Source organism: Coregonus clupeaformis, chromosome 12 (assembly GCF_020615455.1).
Source record: "Coregonus clupeaformis isolate EN_2021a chromosome 12, ASM2061545v1, whole genome shotgun sequence".
NCBI lineage: Eukaryota > Metazoa > Chordata > Actinopteri > Salmoniformes > Salmonidae > Coregonus > Coregonus clupeaformis.
Genome location: NC_059203.1, coordinates 29,562,581 through 29,587,662, shown reverse-complemented (window position 1 = coordinate 29,587,662; position 25,082 = coordinate 29,562,581). Strand labels below are relative to the sequence as shown.

General features: G+C 42.7%; 1 protein-coding gene across 1 annotated transcript in view; it reads left to right on the top strand.

Moving 5' to 3' along the window:
• The window catches only part of slc6a22.2 (solute carrier family 6 member 22, tandem duplicate 2), a 43,733-nt gene that overhangs the window by 1,755 nt on the left and 16,896 nt on the right, over window positions 1-25,082 (top strand). The window contains 12 exon segments of the mRNA XM_041893026.1: window positions 6,511-6,714; window positions 7,336-7,488; window positions 7,796-7,936; window positions 8,176-8,260; window positions 8,376-8,508; window positions 8,622-8,756; window positions 8,872-8,975; window positions 9,108-9,232; window positions 9,311-9,423; window positions 22,114-22,254; window positions 22,496-22,598; window positions 22,869-22,969. Of these exon segments, the coding sequence (XP_041748960.1) occupies window positions 6,511-6,714; window positions 7,336-7,488; window positions 7,796-7,936; window positions 8,176-8,260; window positions 8,376-8,508; window positions 8,622-8,756; window positions 8,872-8,975; window positions 9,108-9,232; window positions 9,311-9,423; window positions 22,114-22,254; window positions 22,496-22,598; window positions 22,869-22,969 (1,538 nt within the window).

The window sequence follows — 25,082 nt, the reverse complement described above, 5'->3', positions numbered from 1 at the left end:
CTTATACAAAAATGGATATGTCTCATGGTCTGACAAACACTGCTGTAGCTCGGCCATCTTCCACTGCAGATGCGGGAGGCAGTCATAGGCGGATGCGGTGGATTGAGACGTAGTCTATGCAAAAAAACAGATATGTCTAACTTAACCTGACGGATGTTGATGGGGATTTTTTTATTATGATATTTAGATTGACAGACCCACGGGTCTGTCAATAGACTCTTAAGGATTCATAAATAATGTGGATAATGGAGCAGTTTGACCCATATACAGTGCATTCCGAAAGTATTCAGACCCTTTGACTTTTTCCACATTTTGTTACGTTACAGCCTTATTCTCAAATTGATTAAATAATTTTTTTCCTCATCAATCTACACATAATACCCCATAATGACAAAGTGAAAACACGTTTTTTGATTTTTTTTTGCAAATTTATAAAAAATAAAAAACAGATCGCTTACTTACATAATCATTCAGACCCTTTGCTATGCAAAACTGAGCTCAGGTGCATCCTGTTTCCATTGATCATCCTTGAGATGTTTCTACAACTTGTTTCGAGTCCACCTGTGGTAAATTCAATTGATTGGACATGATTTGGAAAGAAACACACCTGTCTATATAAGGTCCCACAGTTGACAGTGTATGTCAGAGCAAAAACCAAGCCATGAGGTCGAAGAAATTATCCGTAGAGCTGGATTGTGTGGAGGCAGAGATCTGGGGAAGGGTACCAAAACAATTCTGCAGCATTGAAGGTCCCCAAGAACACAGGGGCCTCCATCATTCTTAAATGGAAGAAGTTTGGAACCACCAAGACTCTTCCTAGAGCTGGCTGCCCGGCCAAACTGAGCAATCGCGGGAGAAGGGCCTTGGTCAGAGAGGTGACAAAGAACCCAGTGGTCACTCTGACAGAGCTCCAGAGTTCCTCTGTGGAGATAGGAGAACCTTCCAGAAGGACAACCACCTCTGCAGCACTCCACCAATCAGGCCTTTATGGTAGAGTGGCCAGACGGAAGCAACTCCTCAGTAAAAGGCACATCAAAGCCCGCTTGGAGTTTGCCAAAAGGCACCTAAAGGACTCTCAGACCATGAAAAACAAGATTCTCTGGTCTGATGAAACCAAGATTGAACTCTTTGGCCTGAATACCAAGCGTCACGTCTGGAGAAAACCTGGCACCATCCCTACGGTGAAGTATGGTGGTGGCAGCATCATGCTGTGGGGATGTTTTTCAGTGGCAGGGACTTGGAGACAAGTCAGGATCGAGGGAAAGATGAACGGAGCAATGTACAGTGAGATCCTTGATGAAAACCTGCTCCAGAGCGCTTAGGACATCAGACTGGGTCGAAGGTTCACCTTCCAACAGGACAACGACCCTAAGCACACAGCCAAGACAACGCAGGAGTGGCTTCAGGACAAGTCTCTGAATGTCCTTGAGTGGCCCAGCCAGAGCTCGGACTTGAACCCAATCGAACATCTCTGGAGAGACCTGAAAATAGCTGTGCATCAACGCTCCCCCTCCAACCTGACAGAGCTTGAGAGGATCTGCAGAGAAGAATGGGAGAAACTCCCAAAATACAGGGTTTGAATACTTATGCTCTGGCACCCCAATGGTGGAACAAGTCACTCACCACCTTCCGGAGACACTTGAAACCCCACCTCTTTAAGGAATACCTGGGATAGGATAAAGTAATCCTTCTACCCCCCCTTACCCCACCCCCAAAAATTAAATAAATAAAAAACATATTGTAAAGTGGTTATCCCACTGGCTATAAGGTGAATGCACCAATTTGTAAGTCGCTCTGGATAAGAGCGTCTGCTAAATGACGTAAATGTAAATGTAAATGTACATTTCAGTTTTTAAAAAATTATACATTTGCAAACATTTCTAAAAACGTGTTTTTGCTTTTGTCATTATGGGGCATTGTGTGTAGATTGATGGGAAAAAAACAAACAATTTAATCAATTTTAGAATAAGGCTGTAACTTAACAAAATGTGGAAAAAGTCAAGCGGTCTGAATATTTTCAAAAATGTGGACACACCTACTCATTCAAGGGTTTTTCTTTATTTTTACATTGTATAATAATAGTGAAGACATCAAAACTATGAAATAACACATATGGAATCATGTAGTACCTAAAAAGTGTTAAACAAATCAAAACAAATTTTATATTTGAGATTCTTCAAATAGCCACCCGTTGCCCTGATGATTGTTTTGCACACTCTTGGCATTCTCTGAACCAGCTTCACCTGCAATGCTTTTCCAACAGTCTTGAAGGAGTTCCCACATATGCTGAGCTCTTGTTGGCTGCTTTTCCTTCACTCTGCCGTCCGACTCATCCCAAACCATCTCAATTGGGTTGAGGTCGGGGGATTGTTGAGGCCAGGTAATCTGATGCAGCACTCCATCACTCTCCTTCTTGGTAAAATAGCCCTTACACAGACTGGAGGTGTGTTGGGTCATTGTCCTGTTGAAAAACAAATGATAGTCTGTTATGATGAGTTTCTGGTATGAAGAAGTTCAGGATGTAAGAGAGTAGTCGACACTCAGATGAGTGTGCAAAGCTGTCAAGAGTGTGCAAAGCTGTCATCAAGGCAAAGTGTGGCTATTCTAAGAATCTCAAATATAAAATATATTTTGATTTGTTTAACACTTTTTTGGTTACTACATGATTCAATATGTGTTATTTCATAGTTTTGATGTCTTCACTATTATTCTACAATGTAAACATTGTAAAAATAAAGAAAACCCTTGAATGAGTAGGTTTGTCCAAACTTTTGACTGGTAGTGTGTGTGTATATATATATATATATATATATATATATATATATATATATATATATATATAATATTTTTTTTTGGGGGCTAAACAGGTGGGGCTCAGCTGAAAGACGGGTCGCCACTGGAGGCTATGCTTGGTTTTTAATGAAATTGGGATAAAACATGAGTGTTTTATGTTTCTAAATGGGAAGTTTACAGGCACCAAAAGCACACCTTGTTCCATGCGCATATGGGCAGTGTGCATCGCGGCTGGGTAGGCTGCGTTTCTGCTGTCAAAATTCATGCCAGGGTTTCCCAAGCTCAGTCTTGGGCCCCCCCTGGGTGCAGGTTTTGTTTTTTGCCCTAGCACTATACAGCTCATTCATATAATCAAAGATCGATGATTAGTTGATTATTTGAATCAGCTGTGTAGTGCTATGGCAAAAAACAAAACGTACACCCAGGGGGGGCCCCATGACCGAGTTTGGGAAACCCTGCAATAACTAACTGCGTTACCGCTAAAACCAGCTTCTGGTTGGTCTTAAATATCCCTACCAGCGCTACGTGAAATTAGCACTTTGGATCATGTTTTTAAGCACACACCTAAAATATTTCCACCCCTCTCATCTGACCATAAGCATGTTGATGTTAGACAGGTAAATTGCCGAACCTGGCGTTAGGGCTGGAAAATACCACCGTGCCAGTTTTTACATGACGAAATTGCAAACTAACGTGCGTTTGACATCAGTTAAAAATAGAGCCCTAAATGCATAAACAACGTAGTCTCATCCCTGTGGTGCTATGGAATAATTCCAGGGATAAAACTCCAAAAGGTCCCAGTTTCGATTCCTGCTTGCGGCTATCAACAAAATGGTAAAACTGTTTGCAGAATGTTAATCTAATAAAATGTCATGTGATTACAAAAAATTGCTGTGTGTTTCTACATTAACTGTTGTAGAACCAAAATTCCTCAACAGTAAGATGGCACTAATACATCAAAGAAACCTCAATGGACAGATCAATTAATTTTTATAATTCTATGAACATAGGACTAACGTTCTAACAACATTGAGGGAATGCTTGGTAAAACCTAAATATAATATGTCGGGAACCTTTAAAGCAGAGGTGTCAAAGTCATTCCATGGAGGGCCTAGTGTTTGCAGGGTTTTGGTTTTTCCTTTCAGTTAAGCCATAGACAACCAGGTGTGGGGAATTCCGTACTAATTAGTGACCTTAATTCATTATTTAAGTGGCAGCTGCCACTTCATTAAAGCCGTTAGATGCAGTTTATCATAGTGCACTGTGCTTTATTACGGGCGACAATTTTAGTATTCATCACTGCATTCTCTACCAGAAAGTTGGTTGGCCCTCTTCGATGTCACGTCAGTTGATACATTGCTATGTTTTCATTTATAAAGCCCTTTTAGAGTCCCACTGTACCTAACATCATTACTAAACTTTAGACATACGAGTTACCGCACCCAGTCTCAGGGATGGTTAACTCTGTAAATTCCTTTCGTCTCTACTGAGTCAGGTAAATCAGCTTTTAGTTTTATTGCACCTTATTTGTGGAACAATCTTCAAAATGTTCTTACATTTGATGTTCTGGTGCCTGTAGGGCAATTCAGAAAGCTGATTGAGGACCTTATTACTGTTGAATCTGTTTATTTTTTTTATGACAGTGTTTTTCTTTCTTTCTGCTTGCATTTTGTATTTATATTTTGTGTGTATTTTCTGTAATTTATGTAATTCTGGGATCATCTGTAAAAAAAGACCTTGGTCTCAGTATGACTCCCTGATAAATTAAAGGTAAAACAATATGTAAGAACAAGGGAGGAGTGAAAACCCGCAGACCCTCGACCCTCCGTGGAATGAGTTTGACACCTATGCTTTAAAGAATACATAAAATGTATGTGAACATTCTTGCAACAGTAGGGGAATGTTTTGTGCACCCTGATAGAAACATTGTATGAATGTCAGCACAACAGGACAGATTGTGTTTTGGGAACCTATCTCTTGTAATGTCCACACACGGTTCTCACAACCTAATTAAATGTTTTGGGAACTTTTAAGAACACATATGTTCTTTTCTGTTAACATTCTTGTAACATTAGAGGAATGTTTTGTGCACCCTAATACAAAAATTGTATAATCATCAGCACAACTGGACACATTTTGTGTTATTAGAACCTTTGGGGGGAATGTTTTTACACCTTTCCCACAACTTAAGGAAATGTTTTTGGAACATTCACAGAACCAGCTTTGGTTTGCTGGGTGATCGTTTTAAATCCATTCTTCACAAAATGAAAGTACATGAGAGTACATTTCTTCAGAAACTTGTCGCCTGAACATGCAGAGCTGGTGTGGTGGGTCAGTAACCCTGTGATAGCAGTAATCTCCTTAGGCCCACAACATGCTACACAACAATGTTACCGATGTACAATATACAAGTGTGTGTGGGGGTTGTGGGGGGGTCTGCTATCTTATTTCATGACCTCAATAAAAGCACCTCCACCTTCCTCTACACGTCCATCCAGCTCACTTGATATCCTGCTCGCTCTCACTAACTAACTCCGTTGTACTGGAAGCAAACAGTGTGGTCCAAGGAGTTGAGAAATCTTCAGACAGACACTTGCCTGTTTACTGATCTGCTGCATGAGGTACAGGATATGCTTTTACTTTGACATTTTGAAATGTGCAGTTTGTCATCAGTCAAACTGTCATTTGTGAGATAAATAGTTCGGCAGTATTAAAGGCTTTATTTTAAAGATGTAAGCCTATCATCAGATTAACTAAGCATTTTAAGTTGGATGAACTCTAATATAGATGTTTGCTCAACTATGGAATTTTTGGTTATTGACAGATGGCTGTTATATTTTTAATTTGGTTGAAACAAGTATATTAATGTTGTACCTAGAGTCCCACTTGACTCCTTTCCAGTTTCAGTCATGATCCAATGAATGGATGCGTTAGGAGGTTCTTTCATATCTGCTCTGACTAACTACAGACAAGTAGTGGTCCTCTGTAGCTCAGCTGGTAGAGCACGGCGCTTGTAACGCCAGGGTAGTGGGTTCGATCCCCGGGACCACCCATACACAAACATTTATGCACGCATGACTGTAAGTCGCTTTGGATAAAAGCGTCTGCTAAATGGCATATTATTAAACAGGTAAAACAATCTCACCAATGGATAGAACAAATCCACTTCCCGTTTTGCTAGATCTGTTTTAATGCATCATATTTCAGCCTCTGAAATAAATGTTTTAGTTGTACACTGGTCCCTGACAAGGAAATGGACTAAAATAAAGTAAAAACAACCTGCTGAAAAAAGCACACAGGGTAATATGTTAATGAGACATGTTTTTAAAGCCAACACAGTATTTTACGTTGCACTCTAAGCTAATTAAACTGTGTTAACTCAGCTATGTGTTGCAAAAGCAAACGTAAGTTTACTCAATATTGCTTTTCAAATTCAAGTACATTGAGAAAAATATAATTGGGTTAGTGGAGTATTCCATGTATTCCAGCTCAACATTTTCACAATTTTAAGTCCAGCCAACTTGGATATTTAAGCAACATGGACTTTTTATGTTCAATTATTATATATTTTTTTACAGTGTAGTAATCATGCTTTAGATATTCACCACAATGTTAAGACATTTAAACAAAAGCCTTATTTTCAACATAATATATCACTTACATTTTCAAAAGTAGTGCTTCAAAACAATAACTTTGGTATGGTATGTAACATTTCAGGACACTGTAATAGACTTTCGAAGGCTGAAATGGAGCGTACATATGAGACGGAGGTGAAGCTGAACGTGGAACACCCTGAACCCAAGCCCCAGGACAGGGGCAAGTGGGGCAGCAAAATTGAGTTTTTCTTGGCAGTAGCTGGACACATTGTCGGTCTGGGAAACGTATGGAGGTTCCCATACCTGTGCTATAAAAATGGAGGAGGTGAGCATCACACCACATCTTTATGTGGTTATATAAATTTAAACACACGTAGTAATAAAATTGCTCCTATATAAGTGTTTTATTTTGATTTATTCATATAAGGCTAAGCTGTTACATAATGAAACTTATTCTGCTGTAAATTCGAAAAATTGTATTTACTTAAAAGGGGCAATCTGGGTTTGGTACATCCATATTTTTCCATATTCCATATATTTAATTTAAGGATATATTGCCATTGATTCTTGAAGAATATAACTTTTAAGTGCTCATGAGCTTAGCCCCCTGTGTAGCTCAGTTGGTAGAGCATGGCGCTTGCAACGCCAGGGTTGTGGGTTTGTTTCCCACGGGGGGCCAGTATGAAAATGTATGCACTCACTAACTGTAAGTCTCTCTGAATACGAGCATCTGCTAAATGACTAAAAATGTAAAACTGTCTGTAACCCATCAACCCTAACTTACAAACTCTCTCCACAGATGCTTTACTAGCATGTGACTTTTGTGGTGCTTTGTAATATAAGACTAAGTATAAGTTTAACATTTCCCTGACTTTGACAGTGGTTCAAAATGCATAGTCAATTTCAGTGTTTCATGCAAATTACTTATTAATCATTGCTCCAAAAGGGGTTTTCTTTGTCCCCTATATTCTGTTCCTGTTCACCTGCGGTGTTCCCCTCTTCTTCCTGGAGACATCGATGGGCCAGTACACTAGTCAGGGTGGAATCACTTGCTGGAGGAAAATCTGCCCACTCTTTGAAGTTAAGTCTTAAGGATTGGGTAATTTTACCTAAACTTTCTCTTTACCATTGGCAGCATAGCTCTAGACTATATAAAGCTGTCAGTTAACAACATTTGTATGAAGTAGCCTGTTTATTGATGCCAACAAGATAGTGCTAAAATGGATATACTGGTAATATGAACCTTTTGTCAAGGTTGAGGACATTTCCATTTCAATTCAGTCAATTCAGGAAGCAATTATCCTCAATTCAGTAAGTATTTCCTCATTGATAAGCCCCCCATACCAGACCCCAAATTCCTTACGTTTTCTATGTTGTCGTTTTATGATGTTGACCTCTCTCAATAGGCCTGGGCTATGGAAGCCAAGTGGTAGTTTTGTACACTGGAGTGTATTACATCATCATTCTGGCTTGGGCGTTCCTATACCTCTTCTCTTCCTTCAGCTCAGAACTCCCATGGGCCAGTTGTAAAAATAGTTGGAACACAGGTATTTTATTTTATATTATATGTTATGCTTGTCAATAATTTATGGTTGTTGTCAACCACTAACTAATCATAACATTATTGACAGCTTTTTTAAGTTAAATACATTGCACAGACAATGTATTGCTGAAAGTTTATAGCTGGAAGTTAATGCACCTCAAATGTACATAAGCCATACACTACCCAACCCCATCCATATGATTTAATTGTTTTGTAATATCAATTGTTTTCTCTCACTATAAGACAACTGTTTTGAGCATGGCCAGAACAGCACAATCTCTGACCACTCTCATGGGAACACTACATCCTCAGTCATTGAATTTTGGGAGTAAGTGACTTGACAATGTACATGTATTTAAAAAACAAACATTTTTATTATGTATGAATGCATTTTTTTTTAACACAGTTCGGGTGAATATTACTAAATGTGCTTTTACACTCAGGAGAAGAATATTGGGCTTGTCTGGGGGAATTGAAGAAATTGGGAATATTCGCTGGGACCTATCTCTGTGTCTTCTACTGTCCTGGATTATCTGTTACTTCTGTGTCTGGAAAGGAGTGAAGTCTACTGGAAAGGTAAGGTGGGATCTCTGCCATTCAGCCTGATGACACCATGAATAGTGTAGAGTTGTTAGGATGAGCCATAGACTGAGTGAATGTAATGCTGGTCTGGTCCCCCCTCCCCTCAGGTGGTCTACTTCACTGCCACCTTCCCCTATGTGATGCTGGTGGTGTTGCTAGTTCGTGGACTCACACTGCCGGGGGCCATAGATGGTATCAAATACTACCTCTACCCAGACCCAGCCCGCCTCGCTGACCCACAGGTAGGAACACACTTCATTGTGTCCAAAACTGAGATCCATCCCACAGATGCAAATATACTTTCTAACACAGTCACTTTCTACCACAGTTAACAGTTATTTTGACATATTGTTTCAGGTATGGATGGATGCTGGAAGCCAGATATTTTACTCCTATGGAGTTTGTACAGGGGTTTTGACAACTTTAGGCAGCTACAACAAGTACAACAACAACTGCTACAGGTACTTTAAACCCGCTATTAATCTCAGCACACCTTGTAAATAACAGATCTTGATCATGATTCATGACATTGTATTGAGAAGACCTATTTTGTTGTGTGAGTTTAAGGCTGACTAATGTATTTTTAATTTCAGGGACTGTGTGTATCTTTGTCTACTAAACAGTGTGACTAGCTTTGTGGCTGGTTTTGCCATCTTCTCTGTACTGGGCTTCATGGCTTATGAACAGGGCATGGACATCTCAATGGTGGCTGAATCAGGTAGGTAATGCTCCACATGTACCTTCAAACCCTCTGAGGGATATAATGTGAACACAATGCTTTATGTACCACTTACAGGTCCTGGCCTGGCGTTCATCGCCTACCCTCGTGCTGTGGCCATGATGCCAGTACCCCAACTCTGGGCCATCTTCTTCTTCATCATGATCATCCTACTGGGGTTAGACAGTGAGGTAGGTTAGACCGGCCATGAAGGTCTACAAAATGATTTGAGAAAAAACTTGATTTGTCACTACATTTTAAAAGCTACTTTGCCCCTTGGGCCACTTAGCGTTAATTATTCTGGTATCTGAATGTCAGGTGCTATCAGTAGCGGTGCGTGGGTAAAATCCCTGAGGAAGCCAAGCCAAGCCAGTAAAACAGCCATATTACAACCTGTTGTGATAATTGCATTGTTTGCTCTAAAACCAATTCGTTCATACGCCATCATGATATACAGTGACTTCGGAAAGTATTCAGACCCCTTGACACAATACCCCATAATGACAAAGAGAAAACAGGTTTGTCGAATTTTGGGCAAATGTATAAAATAAAATAAAATAAAAAATATTATTTACATAAGTATTCAGACCCTTTGCTATGAGACTCGGAATTGAGCTCAGGTGCATCCTGTTTCCATTGATCATCCTTGAGATGTTTCTACAACTTGATTGAAGACCACCTGTGGTAAATTCAATTGATTGGATATGACTTGTGGATATGACTTGTAAAGGCACATACCTGTCTATATAACGACCCCACAGTTGACAGTGCATGTCAAAGCCAAAACCAAGCCATGAGGTCGAAGGAATTGTCCGTAGAGCTCAGAGACAGGATTGTGTCGAGGCACAGAACTGGGGAAGGGTACCAAAACATTTCTGCAGCATTGAATGTCCCCAAGAACACAGTGGCCTCCATCATTCTTAAATGGAAGAAGTTTGTACCACCAAGACTCTTCCTAGAGCTGGCCGCCCGGCCAAACTGAGCAATTGGGGGAGAAGGGCCTTGTTCAGGGAGGTGACCAAGAACCTGATGGTCACTCTGACAGAGCTCTACAGTTCCTCTGTGGAGATGGGAAAACGTTCCAGAAGGACAACCATCTCTGCAGCAGTCCACCAATCAGGCCTTTATGGTAGAGTGGCCAGACGGAAGCCACTCCTCAGTAAAAAGGCACATGACAGCCCGCTTGGAGTTTGCCAAAAGGCACCTAAAGACTCTCAGACCATGAGAAACAAGATTCTCTGGGTCTGATGAAACCAAGATTGAACTCCTTGGCCTAAATGCCGAGCGTCACGTCTGGAGGAAACCTGGCACCATCCCTACGGTGAAGCATGGTGGTGGCAGCATCATGTTGTGGGGATGTTTTTCAGCGGCAGGGACTGGGAGACTAGACAGGATCGAGGGAAAGATGAACAGAGCAAAGTACAGAGAGATCCTTCATGAAAACCTGCTCCAGAGTGCTCAGGACCTCAGACTGGGACGAAGGTTCACCTTCCAACAGGACAACGACCCTAAGCACACAGACAAGACAACGCAGGAGTGGCTTCAGGACAAGTCTCCGAATGTCCTTGAGTGGCCTAGCCTGCGCCCGGACTTGAACCCGATCGAAAATCTCTGGAGAGACCTGAAAATAGCTGTGTAGCAACGCTCCCCATCCAACCTGACAGAGCTTGAGAGGATCTGCAGAGAAGAATGGGAGAAACTCCCTAAATACAGATGTGCGAGGCTTGTAGCGTCATACCCAAGAAGACTCGATGCTGTATTCGCTGCCAAAGGTGGTTCAACAAAGTACTGAGTGAAGGGTCTGAATACTTATGTAAATGTGATATTTACTTTTTAATAAATTAGCAACAATTCCTAATAACCTGTTTTTGTTTTGTCATTTTGGTTATTGTGTAGATTGATGAAGAAAAAAACGATTTAATCAATATTAGAATAAGGCTGTAACAAAACGTGGAAAAAGTCAAGGGGTCTGAATACTTTCCGAAGGCACTGTACAATAAGGCTGTGATAACAAAAAGACAACAGTCACACAGTGGCGGAATAAATTCAACTTCACATACGTTTGTTTCATCACAAAACCGGAGAGCAACATCTGTACGGTAAAGTCCACAAAGCAAATATTGCATGTAACAAACAGATACATCACATGCAGCATTGTCAAGCAAGTTAATGTTTTCGACAGTTTATTAAACAAGTACCGTTTTAAGACCACGGAGTTACCACAAGTCAGTACAAAGACAACAGGAGCACTGCCTCTGCTATTCCAGCACCATTTCAACTTAAAAACATTTAAACACCATCAAATCAACAAGGCTATATACGCTACCGGTCAAAAGTTTTAGAACACCTACTCATTCAAGGGTTTTTCTTTATTTTCACTATTTTTTACATTGCAGAATAATAGTGAAGACATCAAAACTATGAAATAACACATATGGAATCATGTAGTAACCAAAGAAGTGTTAAACAAATCAAAATATATTTTATATTTGAGATTCTTCAAATAGCCACCCTTTGCATTGATGACAGCTTTGCAAACTCTTGGCATTCTCTCAACCAGCTTCACTTGGAATGCTTTTCCAACAGTCTTGAAGGAGTTCCCACATATGCTGAGCACTTGTTGGCTGCCTTTAATTCACTCTGCGGTCAGACTCATCCCAAACCATCCAAGATGGCGTAGCAGTGCGGTCGTGTTCTTTGTCGTGTGTCCGTGTAAATAGCCTGTTTTTTGTATTTTTTTATTTATTTTTCGTACATATTTCCCTATCACACTTTTCATCCTTCTACTAAATATACTTTCCTGCAACCCGCCTCACTCAATGTGGAACGGATTCTATTATTTACTCACCTTTATCTAGAATCTCCAGTTGAAACTAGCTAGCCAGCTAACTAGCTACTTGCTATTAGCCACCATTAGTGGTTTTCACCCAGAACATCGGATTTTCTGCCGGAATAACTGAATCACTGGACCCTAACACCGTATCGCAACTAGCTAGCCACAACTGAATGGATGTTTCTGTAGGCTAATCACCACTTCCCCGGAAGCAAGCACCAGTTAGCCTTAAGCCAGGCCCATATCCCGGCTATCTACCTCTTTGTCTACCGGACGGGAGTAGCCAGCTAACTAGCTACTTGCTATTAGCCACAGTTAGCGGGTTTTCACCATTGCCCGTGGTCTGCACTACCTACCAGCCAGCTCTAGCCTGGACTATTATCAGCCAGTCTGCACAGCGCATTATCGACCCAGAACATTTCTGATTTTCTGCCGGAATCACTAAATCACTGGACCTTTAACACCTGATCATCGCAACTAGCCAAATGGATGTTGTTGTTGGCTAATCAGCCTTGAGCTAGCCTCGAGTTAGGCACATCTCCCGGCTATCTACCTCTCTGTCAACTGGATGGGACCTCCTAGAGTCGACACGGAGCCCCGCCGATCCATCACGACTGGTCTGCCGACGTAATCGTTTGTGGTTTCAACAGGCTTCCCGTTGCGACGACCACGAAGATCCATCTGCTAGCCCCGGCCCGCTAGCACACGCAAACAACAGCCGTGCTTCCTGCTCGCTGTGCTTTAGCAACAATTCGAACTGCTCTCGGACTCACATATTGCTGTTCACTGGACCTTTTGATCACTCAGCTGCACAGCTGATGCCTGCTGGACTGTTCCTTTACACGGTACCCTGTCCTGTTTATCTGTTTAGCCTCAGCCCAAACTTTCATCGCCATTACCAGTTGTTGTCTTAGCTCTCTCTAATAACACCTGTGATTGCTTTATGCCTCTCTCCCATGTCAATATGCCTTGCCTATTGCTGTTCCAGTTAGTTCTTATTATACAATTTCAATATAGAACCCCAAGGCATTCTCAAACTGCCTCAAATAGCTCCTTTGTTCCACCCCCCATACACGCCGAGACCGGCTCAAATCGGTGCCTCCAGTGATGCTCTCTCTTTCATTGTTACCCAACGCTTAGGTTTACCTCCACTGTAATCATATCCTTCCATATCCTTGTCTGTACATAATGCCCTGAATCTATTCTACAACGCCCGGAAATCTGCCCCCTTTATTCTCTGTACCCAACGCACTAGAAGACCAGTTCTTAAAGCCTTTAGCCGTATCCTTATTCTAGTCCTCCTCTGGTGATGTAGAGGCTAACCCAGGCTCTGCAGCCCCCAGTATCACTCCTACTCCCCAGGAGTTATCATTTGTTGACTTCTGTAACTGTAAAAGCCTTGGTTTTCTGCACGTTAACATCAGAAGCCTCCTTCCTAAGTTTGAGTTATTCACTGCGTTAGCACACTCCGCCAACCCTGATGTTCTAGCAGTGTCTGAATCCTGGCTTAGGAAGGCCATCAAAAATTCAGAAATGTTCATCCCCAACTACAACATTTTCCATCTAGATAGAACTGCCAAAGGGGGTGGAGTTGCAATCTACTGTAGAGATAGCCTGCAGAGCTCTATCATACTATCCAGGTCTGTTCCCAAACAGTTTGAGCTCCTACTTCTAAAAATCCACCTTTCCAGAAATAAGTCTCTCACTGTTGCCGCTTGCTACAGACCCCCCTCAGCCCCCAGCTGTGCCCTGGACACCATATGTGAATTGATTGCCCCCCATCTATCCTCAGAGTTTGTACTGCTTGCTGACATAAACTGGGATGTGCTTAACACCCCGACCATCCTACAATCCAAACTAGATGCCCTCAATCTCACACAAATTATCAAGGAACCTACCAGGTACAACCCTAAATCCGTAAACATGGGCACCCTCATAGATATCATCCTGACTAACTTACCCTCTAAATATACCTCCGCTGTCTTCAACCAGGATCTCAGCGATCACTGCCTTATTGCCTGCGTCCGTAACGGGTCTGCGGTCAAATGACCACCCCTCATCACTGTCAAACGCTCCATAAAACACTTTAGCGAGCAGGCCTTCCTAATTGACCTGGCCCAGGTATCCTGGATGGATATCGATCTCATTCTGTCAGTAAAGGATGCCTGGTTGTTCTTTAAAAGTGCTTTCCTCTCAATCTTAAATAAGCATGCCCCATTCAAAAAATTCAGAACTAAGAACAGACATAGCCCCTGGTTCTCCTCAGACTTGACTGCCCTTGACCAGCACAAAAACATCCTGTGGCGTACTGCATTAGCAATGAATAGCCCCCGCGATATGCAACTTTTCAGGGAAGTTAGGAACCAATATACACAAGCAGTTAGCAAAGCGAAGGCTAACTTTTTCAAACAGAAATTTGCATCCTGTAGCTCTAACTCCAAAATGTTTTGGGACACTGTAAAGTCCATGGAGAATAAGAGCACCTCCTCCCAGCTGCCCACTGCACTGAGGATAGGAAACACTATCACCACCGATAAATCTACAATAATCGAGAATTTCAACAAGCATTTTGCTTAGGCTGGCCATGCTTTCCACCTGGCTACCACTACCACGGCCACCAGCTCTGCACCCTCCGCTGCAACTTGCCCATGCAATGATGTCGCTCTTGCTGCTGGTGACTCTCAGATCCACCTCTACGCAGACGACACCATTTTGTATACATCTGGCCCTTCATTGGACACTGTGTTAACAAACCTCCAAATGAGCTTCAATGCCATACAACACTCCTTCCATAGCCTCCAACTGCTCTTAAACACTAGTAAAATTAAATGCATGCTCTTCAATCGAACACTGCTGGCACCCGCCCACCCAACTAGAATCACTACTCTCGACGGGTCTGACCTAGAGTATGTGGACAACTACAAATACCTAGGTGTCTGGTTAGACTGTAAACTCTCCTTCCAGACTCACATTAAGCATCCAAAGGGAAATCTAGAATCGGCTTCCTATTTCGCAACAAAGCCTCCTTCACTCATACTGCCAAACATGCCCTCGTAAAACTGACTATCCTACCGATCCTTGACTTCGGCGATGTCATTTACAAAACAGCCTCCAACACTACTCAGCAAATTGGATGTAGTCTATCACAGTGCCCTCCGTTTTGTCACCAAAGCCCCATATACTACCCACACTGTGACCTGTACACTCTTGTTGGCTGGTCCTCACTACATATTTGTCGCCAAACCCACTGGCTCCAGGCCATCTATAAATCACTGCTAGGCAAATCTCCGCCTTATCTTAGCTTATTGGTCACCATAGCAACACCCACCCGTAGTATGCGCTCCAGCAGGTATATCTCACTGGTCATCCCCAAAGCCAACACCTCCGTTGGCCGCCATTCCTTCCAGTTCTCTGCTGCCAATGACTGGAACGAACTGCAAAAATCTCTGAAGCTGGAGACTCTTATCTCCCTCACTCTTTAAGCATCAGTTGTCAGAGCACCTTACCGATCACTACACCTGTACACAGCCCTTCTGAAATTAGCCCACTCAACTACCTCATCCCCATATTGTTATTTATTTTGCTCATTTGCACCCCAGTATCTCTATTTGCACATCATCTCTTGCACATCTATCATTCCAGTGTTAATACTAATTGTAATTATTTTGCACTATGGTCTATTTATTGCCTTACCTCCATAACTTGCTACATTTGCACACACTGTATATATATTTTCTGTTGAATTTTTGACTTTATGTTTTGTTTACCCCATATGTAACTCTGTGTTGTTGTTTTTATCACACTGCTTTGCTTTATCTTGGCCAGGTCGCAGTTGTAAATGAGAACTTGTTCTCAACTGGCTTACCTGGTTAAATAAAGGTGAAATAAAAAAAATAAAAAAATACAATTTGTTGAGGTCGGGGGATTGTGGAGGCCAGGTCATCTGATGCAGCACTCCATCACTCTCCTTCTTGGTAAAATAGCCCTTAGATTTTACATTTTAGTCATTTAGCAGACACTCTTATCCAGAGCGACTTAAAGTTAGCGAGTGCATACATTTTCATACTGGCCCCCCGTGGGAAACGAACCCACAACCCTGGCGTTGCAAGCGCCATGCTCTACCAACTGAGCTACAGGGGACTCGGACTAGGCCACTCAAGGACTTTCGGAGAACGTGTGTTGGGTCATTTTCCTGTTGAAAACAAATTATATCCCATCTGGTTTGGGCTTAGTGGGACTGCCGTATCGCTGCAGAATGCTGTGGTAGCCATGCTGGTTAAGTGTGCCTTGAATTCTAAATATATCACAGACAGTGTCACCAGCAAAGCACCCCCACACCATAACACCTCATGGTCCATGTTTTACGGTGGGAAATACACATGCAGAGATCATCCGTTCACCCACACTGCGTCTCACAAAAACACGGCAGTTGGAACCAAAAATCTCCAATTTGGACTCCAGACCAAAGGACACATTTCCACCGGTCTAATGTCCATTGCTCGTGTTTCTTGGCCCAAGCAAGTCTCTTCTTCTTATTGGTGTCCTTTAGTAGTGGTTTCTTTGCAGCAATTCGACCATGAAGGCCTGATTCACACAGTCTCCTCTGAACAGTTGATGTTGAGATGTGTCTGTTACTTGAACCATGTGAAGCATTTATTTGGGCTGCAAATTCTGAGGCTGGTAACTGTAATGAACTTATCGTCTGCAGCAGAGGTAACTCTGGGTCTTCCATTCCTGTGGCAGTCCTCATGAGAGCCGGTTTCATCATAGCGCTTTATGGTTCTTGTGACTGCACTTGAAGAAACTTTCAAAGTTCTTGAAATGTTCCGTATTGACTGACCTTCATGTCTTAAAGTAACGATGGACTGTCGTTTCTCTTTGCTTATTTGAGCTGTTCTTGTCATAATATGGACTTGGTCTTTTACCAAATAAGGCTATCTTCTGTATACACCTTGTCACAACACAACTCAAACTTATTAAGAAGGAAATAAATTCTACAAATTAACTTTTAAGAAGGCACACCTGTTAATTGAAATGCATTCCAGGTGACTACCTGGTTGAGAGATTGCCAAGAGTGTGCAAAGCTGTCATCAAGGCAAAGGGTGGCTATTTGAAGGATCTCAAATATAAAATATATTTTGATTTGTTTAACACTTTTTTGTTTACTACATTATTTAATTTGTGTTATTTCATAGTTTTGATATCTTCACTATTATTCTACAATGTAGAAAATAGTAAAAATAAAGAAAAACCCTCGAATGAGTTGGTGTTCTAAAACTTTTGACCGGTAGCGTATGCTTAGTGTAGGACACTGAAAACATTCTTAAAGATACCAAAAACGATTTAGTCCAATTAATGTTGCTATATATCATGTGGTTGTCCATGGTACTGATTTCTGTCTCTCTGTGTGTGCGCGCACAAGTAAGTAAACTTTCTTTTTTTACTCACCCTTCTTGTAGACTAATTGAATACCAATGCCTTCCTCCTCTCTTTCATGTTGGCAAAAGGGTCTGTGGCTCTGTCATACAATACACTTTTAGTTTTTGTTGTCATAGGCTACCAAGCTAAAATGCTTGCTAGCCTCACTTCCTGGCATGGGCAACAATGAACCAGCTAAGTTAGCTAGCTAGCTAGTTAACGTGAGCCTTCTAGGCTACATATTGAACTTTAAATCATCTCAGGCCAGTGGCACAACATATTAATTTATGGTTAGATCAGAATATGCATAATAATCATTGGCCTGTACAGAGAATTAAGTCAAAACCACAAATCCAAATCCCCATCTCCATCCATGGCTTAGGAAAGGGATGATTTAGCAAGGCTAGCTACTGCAGGACAACAACACAAGCAGACCAGAAACAGACATGTGTTTCTGAAAATGACGTTTTGCTTAGGAAGTGATTTGATTGGTCTGAAGCCAAATCCAATCTGGCCTCCCTTGGGGGGCGTTTTGCTGCACCAGGACAACCCACAGTTGAGCTCAGCTCAACGCTGATTGGCTAATTCTTTTATAATTGTTTTATCAAGGGAGGCCAAATGCTTGCTGGCATCAATCAATCAAATGCTACGGTGGCAACATGTAATATTATTTTGGTCCAGACAGCATCAGAACACATGGGCTACACATACTGAGACATAGGGGCGCTGTTTGCTCGAATTATTTCTCCAGTGAGATTCAGCCACTTGCGAATTGACGGAAAATTATCAAAACACAGAGACGAAATATACATTTTTATTTGTCAAATATTTGGGGAAGTCCGGCTTCCCTTGGCATCCATGAATACATTCCACTGGGTGCTATAGGATTGTACAGCTGACCTGTCTCATGACCTCTGTATTTTTCATAATTTGACTGATGGTTCTGCACGTTTTTTAAATGTATAAATTGTAAAAAAAATAAAGAAAATCAACTATGGGTGAAATTGGAAAGATCTGCTGCTCCAGTTCAGTTTCAAGAACTGTATCAAATCATTGAGTTCCAATTCAGCTTGAATAAACATTTAGCAGGCCTATAGCTGTCGGTTGTTCATGAAGGGTTGCCCTATTGCCCGGGGGAAGTGAACTGAGCCGTCAGGCAAATGGAGCCTGGTTTAAATACTAAAAACAATCAATCTGTGAAGAATTCCAGTAGCCTAAAACTTATATTTTTAATTCCTCCCCATTGTTTAGGTGAAAGACAGACAATTTATGGCAGTTGAGCAAGTTGAGCATGCTCTGTGGTTGCCACATTGGGCATGGGATACATTTTATACTAAATACAACCAAACTGCAAATCATTCCAGTAGCCTAAAATTGATCTTTCTGGTTCCTCTCAATTGTTTTAGTGAAGGGATTGGTTCCTGATCCATGACCGGATCTTTTATTTCTGAGGCTACATATCTGTGAGTCCACAAATTCTCGCAGGAATTTGTGACTTAAGAAAATAAATATAACCTAGACTGAGTTAACTGCATAGTTAATTGCCCAAAATAAGAATTTAGCAATGTAACTAAGCAAAACCAAACAAACAAAATGACAATAGCCACTACAACTGTGAAAAATGTTATTTACGTACATGGTTTTGCAGTTTGCACTATCCACAACTACAAACAGCGCTCATTGTCATTAGCTAGCTATGTCGTTAGCGATGCTAGCTAGCTACGTTGTTATTGATGCTAGCTAGCAAATTAGCTTAGGCTCCATATAGAACAAGCTAACATTAGCTAGCTAAGTAGCCCCTAACAAAGTCTTTAGTCCAATGCCTAACTGATGCTAACTTGTTGGCTAGCAAGATTCAATGGCCTGCTAACTAGCTAGCTAACTATCGTTAGCTTGCTAATTCACTAGCTGGCGTCGCTATAATGAGCTAGCTAATGACAACATGACCAGTTGCTTGTCGTGGTGTAGTGCAAACTGCAAAACCACGCAAGTAAATTACGTTTATGACAATTTGTACTGGCTATTCTTGTTTTGTTTGTTTGGTTTTGCTTAGTAACGTTGCAAATTTCTTCTTTTTGGCATTTAACTATGCAGTTAACCAGGTCCAGGTTCTGTCACGATCGTCAGGAATAGATGAGGACCAAGGCGCAGCGTTGCAGGCAAACATACTCTTTATTACGAGACACGATCAAAACAACAAACGATACGTGACAGTTCACGGTCTACCATAAACAGACTAGAAACAAGAACCCACAAACACAAAGGGAAAGACAGACAGTTTAAATATGGCTCCCAATCAGAGACAACCAGCTGACACTCGTTGCCTCTGATTGGGAGTCACTCAGGCCAACATAGAAATACAAACTAGAACTCCCAACATACCAATAGAATACATAGAATTACACACCCTGGCTCAACATAACAGTGTCCCCAGAGCCAGGGCGTGACAGTACCCCTCCCTAAAGGCGCGGACTCCGACCGCGCCAACTAAATACCACAGGGGAGGGACCGGGTGGGCACTCCGCCTTGGCGGCGGATCCGGCTCCGGGCCTGATCCCCACTCCCTCTCAACCCCCCAAAAGTACCCCTGGTCCGGTCTGGCCCGCTGGCCGGAGCTGGACTGCACACTGATGGAGCGGATTGCTCTAGCTCCAGCGTAACGCATCTGACCGGTGCCGGACCAGGCACCAGTGGAACAGGCACGGGCCGTGCCGGACCGACGACGCACACCACTGGCTTGGTGTGGGGAACAGGCACGGGCCGAGCCGGGCTGACGAAACGCACCACCAACTTGGTGCGGGGAGCAGGAACGGGCCGAGCCGGGCTGACGAAGCGCACCACTGACTTGGTGCGGGGAGCAGGAACGGGCCGAGCCGGGCTGACGAAGCGCACCACTGACTTGGTGCGGGGAGCAGGAACGGGCCGAGCCGGGCTGACGGAGCGCACCACTGACTTGGTGCGGGGAGCAGGAACGGGCCGAGCCGGGCTGACGGGCGCACCACTGACTTGGTGCGGGGAGCAGGAACGGGCCGAGCCGGGCTGACGAGCGCACCACTGACTTGGTGCGGGGAGCAGGAACGGGCCGAGCCGGGCTGACGGGCGCATCACTGACTTGGTGCGGGGAGCAGGAACGGGCCGAGCCGGGCTGACGAAGCGCACCACTGACTTGGTGCGGGGAGCAGGAACAGACCGGACCGTACTGGGGACACACACCACTGGCCCTACACCGGGATCTGGAATGGGCCGGACCGGACTGGTAACACACCCCAGTACCTCTCGCCGTGCCTCCACACCTTCCATCCCCTCTTCGACCAGTGGCCCCCGTAACCTGGCGGCCTCCTCTGCCAACCCGCTGGACCGCTCTATCGCGGCCTCCTGCTGCCCCGACGTCGTGAGCCCCCCCCTAAAAATGTTCTGGGGGTCTCTCCTCCCCGTGGGCCAGGCCTCTATAGTTCTCGCCCAACACTCGCTCTTCTGTCTCCAACTCCCGCTATTCAGCTCCTCAATGGGCTTGACCCAGTCGAAGCTCTTCCTCCATTGTTCCCAAGTCCACTCTCTCTGCTCTTCACTCGGCTTGACCCAGTCGAGGCTGCCACGGAGATCTGCTAGGGATTTCCCTGGCGATGGCTCCTCGACTCGCTGCTTGGTCCAGTTGTGGTGGGTTCTTCTGTCACGATCGTCAAACAGAGATGAGGACCAAGGCGCAGCGTTGCAGGCAAACATACTCTTTAATTAGAGACACGATGAAAAACAACACACGATACGTGACAGTTCACGGTCTAACATAAACAGACTAGAAACAAGAACCCACAAACACAAAGGGAAAGACAGACAGTTTAAATAAGGCTCCCAATCAGAGACAACCAGCTGACACTCGTTGCCTCTGATTGGGAGTCACTCAGGCCAACATAGAAATACAAACTAGAACTCCCAACATAGCAATAGAATAAATAGAATTACACACCCTGGCTCAACATAAGTGTCCCCAGAGCCAGGGCGTGACAGGTTCAAATTAACATAAGTCCCTAAGGTCCTGTGAGAAATAGAGCAGGAGCCACTCCCTTTAGAGAAAGTTAGGTAATTTTTGCGTGGAAATCAGCTAACATTAATAACCAAAAAATACCCAACTTGCCTGTTGCGCAAGTGCCTTTCAGACCTTAAATCAATCCCTGCATGTCTGTTCTGCTTTGTGGTATTGAGCTGCAGTGTTTTCGATCAGATTAATGTGGACGTTCTGGTGTTTGCTACTGATTCATGCTCAGATCTAGCAAGATGTTGCTTGTTTGATCTGTGCTCTGTTTCAGACTGTTTTGATGAACAAGTTACAACACTAGAAGCTGTGTAGGCTTTTTTGAGTTGTATAAGCTATACTCAGGTAGTTATGGTTTGCGTTATTATATTAGGCAATTCATAAGGTGATACCTGTTATGATTCTGATGATCTCTGTCAAATGAATGTACCAAATGCATGTTTATCACTGCTCATTGGTGTCTAGGCCGAGTTACTGTAAAGCACATTGTGACAACTCTTGATGTAGAAGGGGCTTCATAAATACATTTGATTGATTGAATGATTGTTTGTTTAATTGATAGGCCTACATCCTCACTAGAACAACCTTTTTGCCCCTCAGTTTGTATATCACGAGGCCTTGGTCACAGCGATCTCAGACATGTACCCCTCTTTCTTCCACGTGGGCCATCTGCGGAAAAAACTTCTCCTGCTTGGCATCAGTGTGTGCAGCTTCCTGGTTGGCCTGCTAATGGTCACAGAGGTGAGAGTCGACAATACTGGTCGAACGGGTTTACCACAACAGATTAGTAATATGATCAGGTAGCTTTTATAGGAAGAAGAATGGGCATTTGAACCTCTCTGTTCCCACAGATATCAGATGATTTGCAGAGAAAGTCACGTGTGTTGCCTGCTACTCACAGTATTTTAAATCCAATTTTCTTATTTAGAAAGATTGTTTAGTAATTATTCTGCCTACCACCCCCTCTCCCCCCTCTCTGTAGGGTGGCCTGTATGTGTTTCAGCTGTTTGATTACTATGCCTGCAGTGGGATGACTCTCCTGGTCTTTGCTATTCTCCAGGCCGTCTGTGTTGGGTGGTGTTATGGTGAGAAGCATCAGGGTTAACCACAAATGCACAAACATTTCCATACAAAACATTTAAAGTCAACAGTAACTAGTGTAATGCCATTTGAGGGAACATACTGAATGTATGAGTCGAAACAGTACATTTCATCATTGTACCAATAATGATATGTTGATAACACTGGGTTGCGTTAAGTTACTCTAAATCAGATATATTTTACAACTGCCTAAAACTTCAATCACGAATCATCTGTGAATCATTACTAAAGTGAATATATTTTATGCCCTCAAGGTGCGGAGCGACTGTATGTTAATATTGAGGACATGATTGGCTATCGTCCTTGGCCATTCATGAAGTACTGTTGGATGTACATCACACCGGTCATATGCACAGTAAGTATCTTGCTAGCTGAAACAAGTGTCTCTATGTCATTAGTTAACACACACTACCGGTCAAAGGTTTTAGAACACCTACTCATTCAAGAGTTTTTCTTTATTTTTACTATTTTCTACATTGTAGAATAATAGTGAAGACATCAAAACTATGAGATAACACAAATGGAATAATGTAGTAACCAAAAAATATATTTTATATTTGAGATTCTTCAAATAGCCACCCTTTACCTTGATGACAGCTTTGCACACTATTAGCATTCTCTCAACCAGCTTCATCTGGAATGCTTTTCCAATAGTCTTGAAGGAGTTCCCACATATGCTGAGCACTTGTTGGCTGATTTTCCTTCACTCTGCGGTCAGACTCATCCCAAACCATCTCAATTTGGTTGAGGTTGGTGGCTGATGCAGCACTCAATCACTCTCCTTCTTGGTAAAATAGCCCTTACACAGCCTGGAGGTGTGGTCATTGTCCTGTTGAAAAACAAATGATAGTCCCACTAAGCCCAAACCAGATGGGATGGCGTATCGCTGCAGAATGCTGTGGTAGCCATGCTGGTTAAGTGTGCCTTGAATTCTAAATAAATCACAGACAGTGTCACCATCAAAGCACCCCCACACCACATCACCTCTTCCTCCATGCTTTACGGTGGGAAATACACATGTGGAGATCATCCGTTCACCCACACCGCGTCTCACAAAGACACAGCGGTTGGAACCAAAAATCTCCAATTTGGACTCCAGACCAAAGGACACATTTTCACCAGTCTAATTTCCATTGCTCGTGTTTCTTGGCCCAAGCAAGTCTCTTCTACTTATTGGTTTCCTTTAGTAGTGGTTTCTTTGCAGCATTTTGACCATGAAGGCCTGATTCACACAGTCTCCTCTGAACAGTTGATGTTGAGATGTGTCTGTTACTTGAACCATGTGAAGCATTTATTTGGGCTGCAAATTCTGAGGCTGGTAACTGTAATGAACTTATCGTCTGCAGCAGAGGTAACTCTGGGTCTTCCATTCCTGTGGCAGTCCTCATGAGAGCCAGTTTCATCATAGCGTTTTATAGTTTTTGCGACTGCACTTGAAGAAACATTCAAAGTTCTTGAAATGTTCCGTATTGACTGACCTTCATGTCTTAAAGTAATGATGGACTGTCATTTCTCTCTGCATTTCTCTCTGCACGATGATTGATGATTGTTTCTCCTGAGTGGCGCAGTGGTCTAAGGCACTGCATCGCAGTGCTAACTGTGCCACTAGAGATCCTGGTTCGAATCCAGGCTCTGTCGCAGCCGGCCGCGACCGGGAGACTCATGGGCGGCGCACAATTGGCCCAGCGTTGTCCAGGGTAGGGGAGGGAATGGCCGGCAGGGATGTAGCTCAGTTGATAGAGCATGGCGTTTGCAACGCCAGGGTTGTGGGTTCGATTCCCACGGGGGGCCAGTATAAAAATAAATAAAAAAACATTACAAAAAAATAAATATGTATTCACTAACTGTAAGTCGCTCTGGATAAGAACGTCTGCTAAATGACTAAAATGTAAATATTTGAGCTGTTCTTGCCATAATATGGACTTAATTTTTTACCAGATAGGGCTATCTTCTGTATATCCCCCACCTTGTAACGCCACAACTGATTGGCTCAAACGCATTAAGGAAAGAAAATCCACAAATTAACTTTTAATAAGTCACACCTGTTAATTGAAATGCATTCCAGGTGACTACCTCATGAAGTTGGTTGAGAGAATGCCAAGAGTGTGCAAAGCTGTCAAGGCAAAGGGTGGCTGTTTGAAGAATCTCAAATATATTTTGATTTGTTTAACACTTTTTTGGTTACTACATGATTCCATCTGTGTTATTTCATAGTTTTGATGGCTTCACTATTATTCTACAATGTAGAAAATAGTAAAAATAAAGAAAAACTCTTGAATGAGTAGGTGTTCTAAAACTTTTGACTGGTAGTGTATCTGTTATTACAGTATATACAATGGAAGAGGTAATACACTTTACTATTGTACTGCTCTTTTACCTTAAATAATCATTTTTTAAAATTCTTCTCACAAAAAAGGACCAATATTCCAATACACAAATACAAGAGTTCTAGCACTTGAATGTCTAAA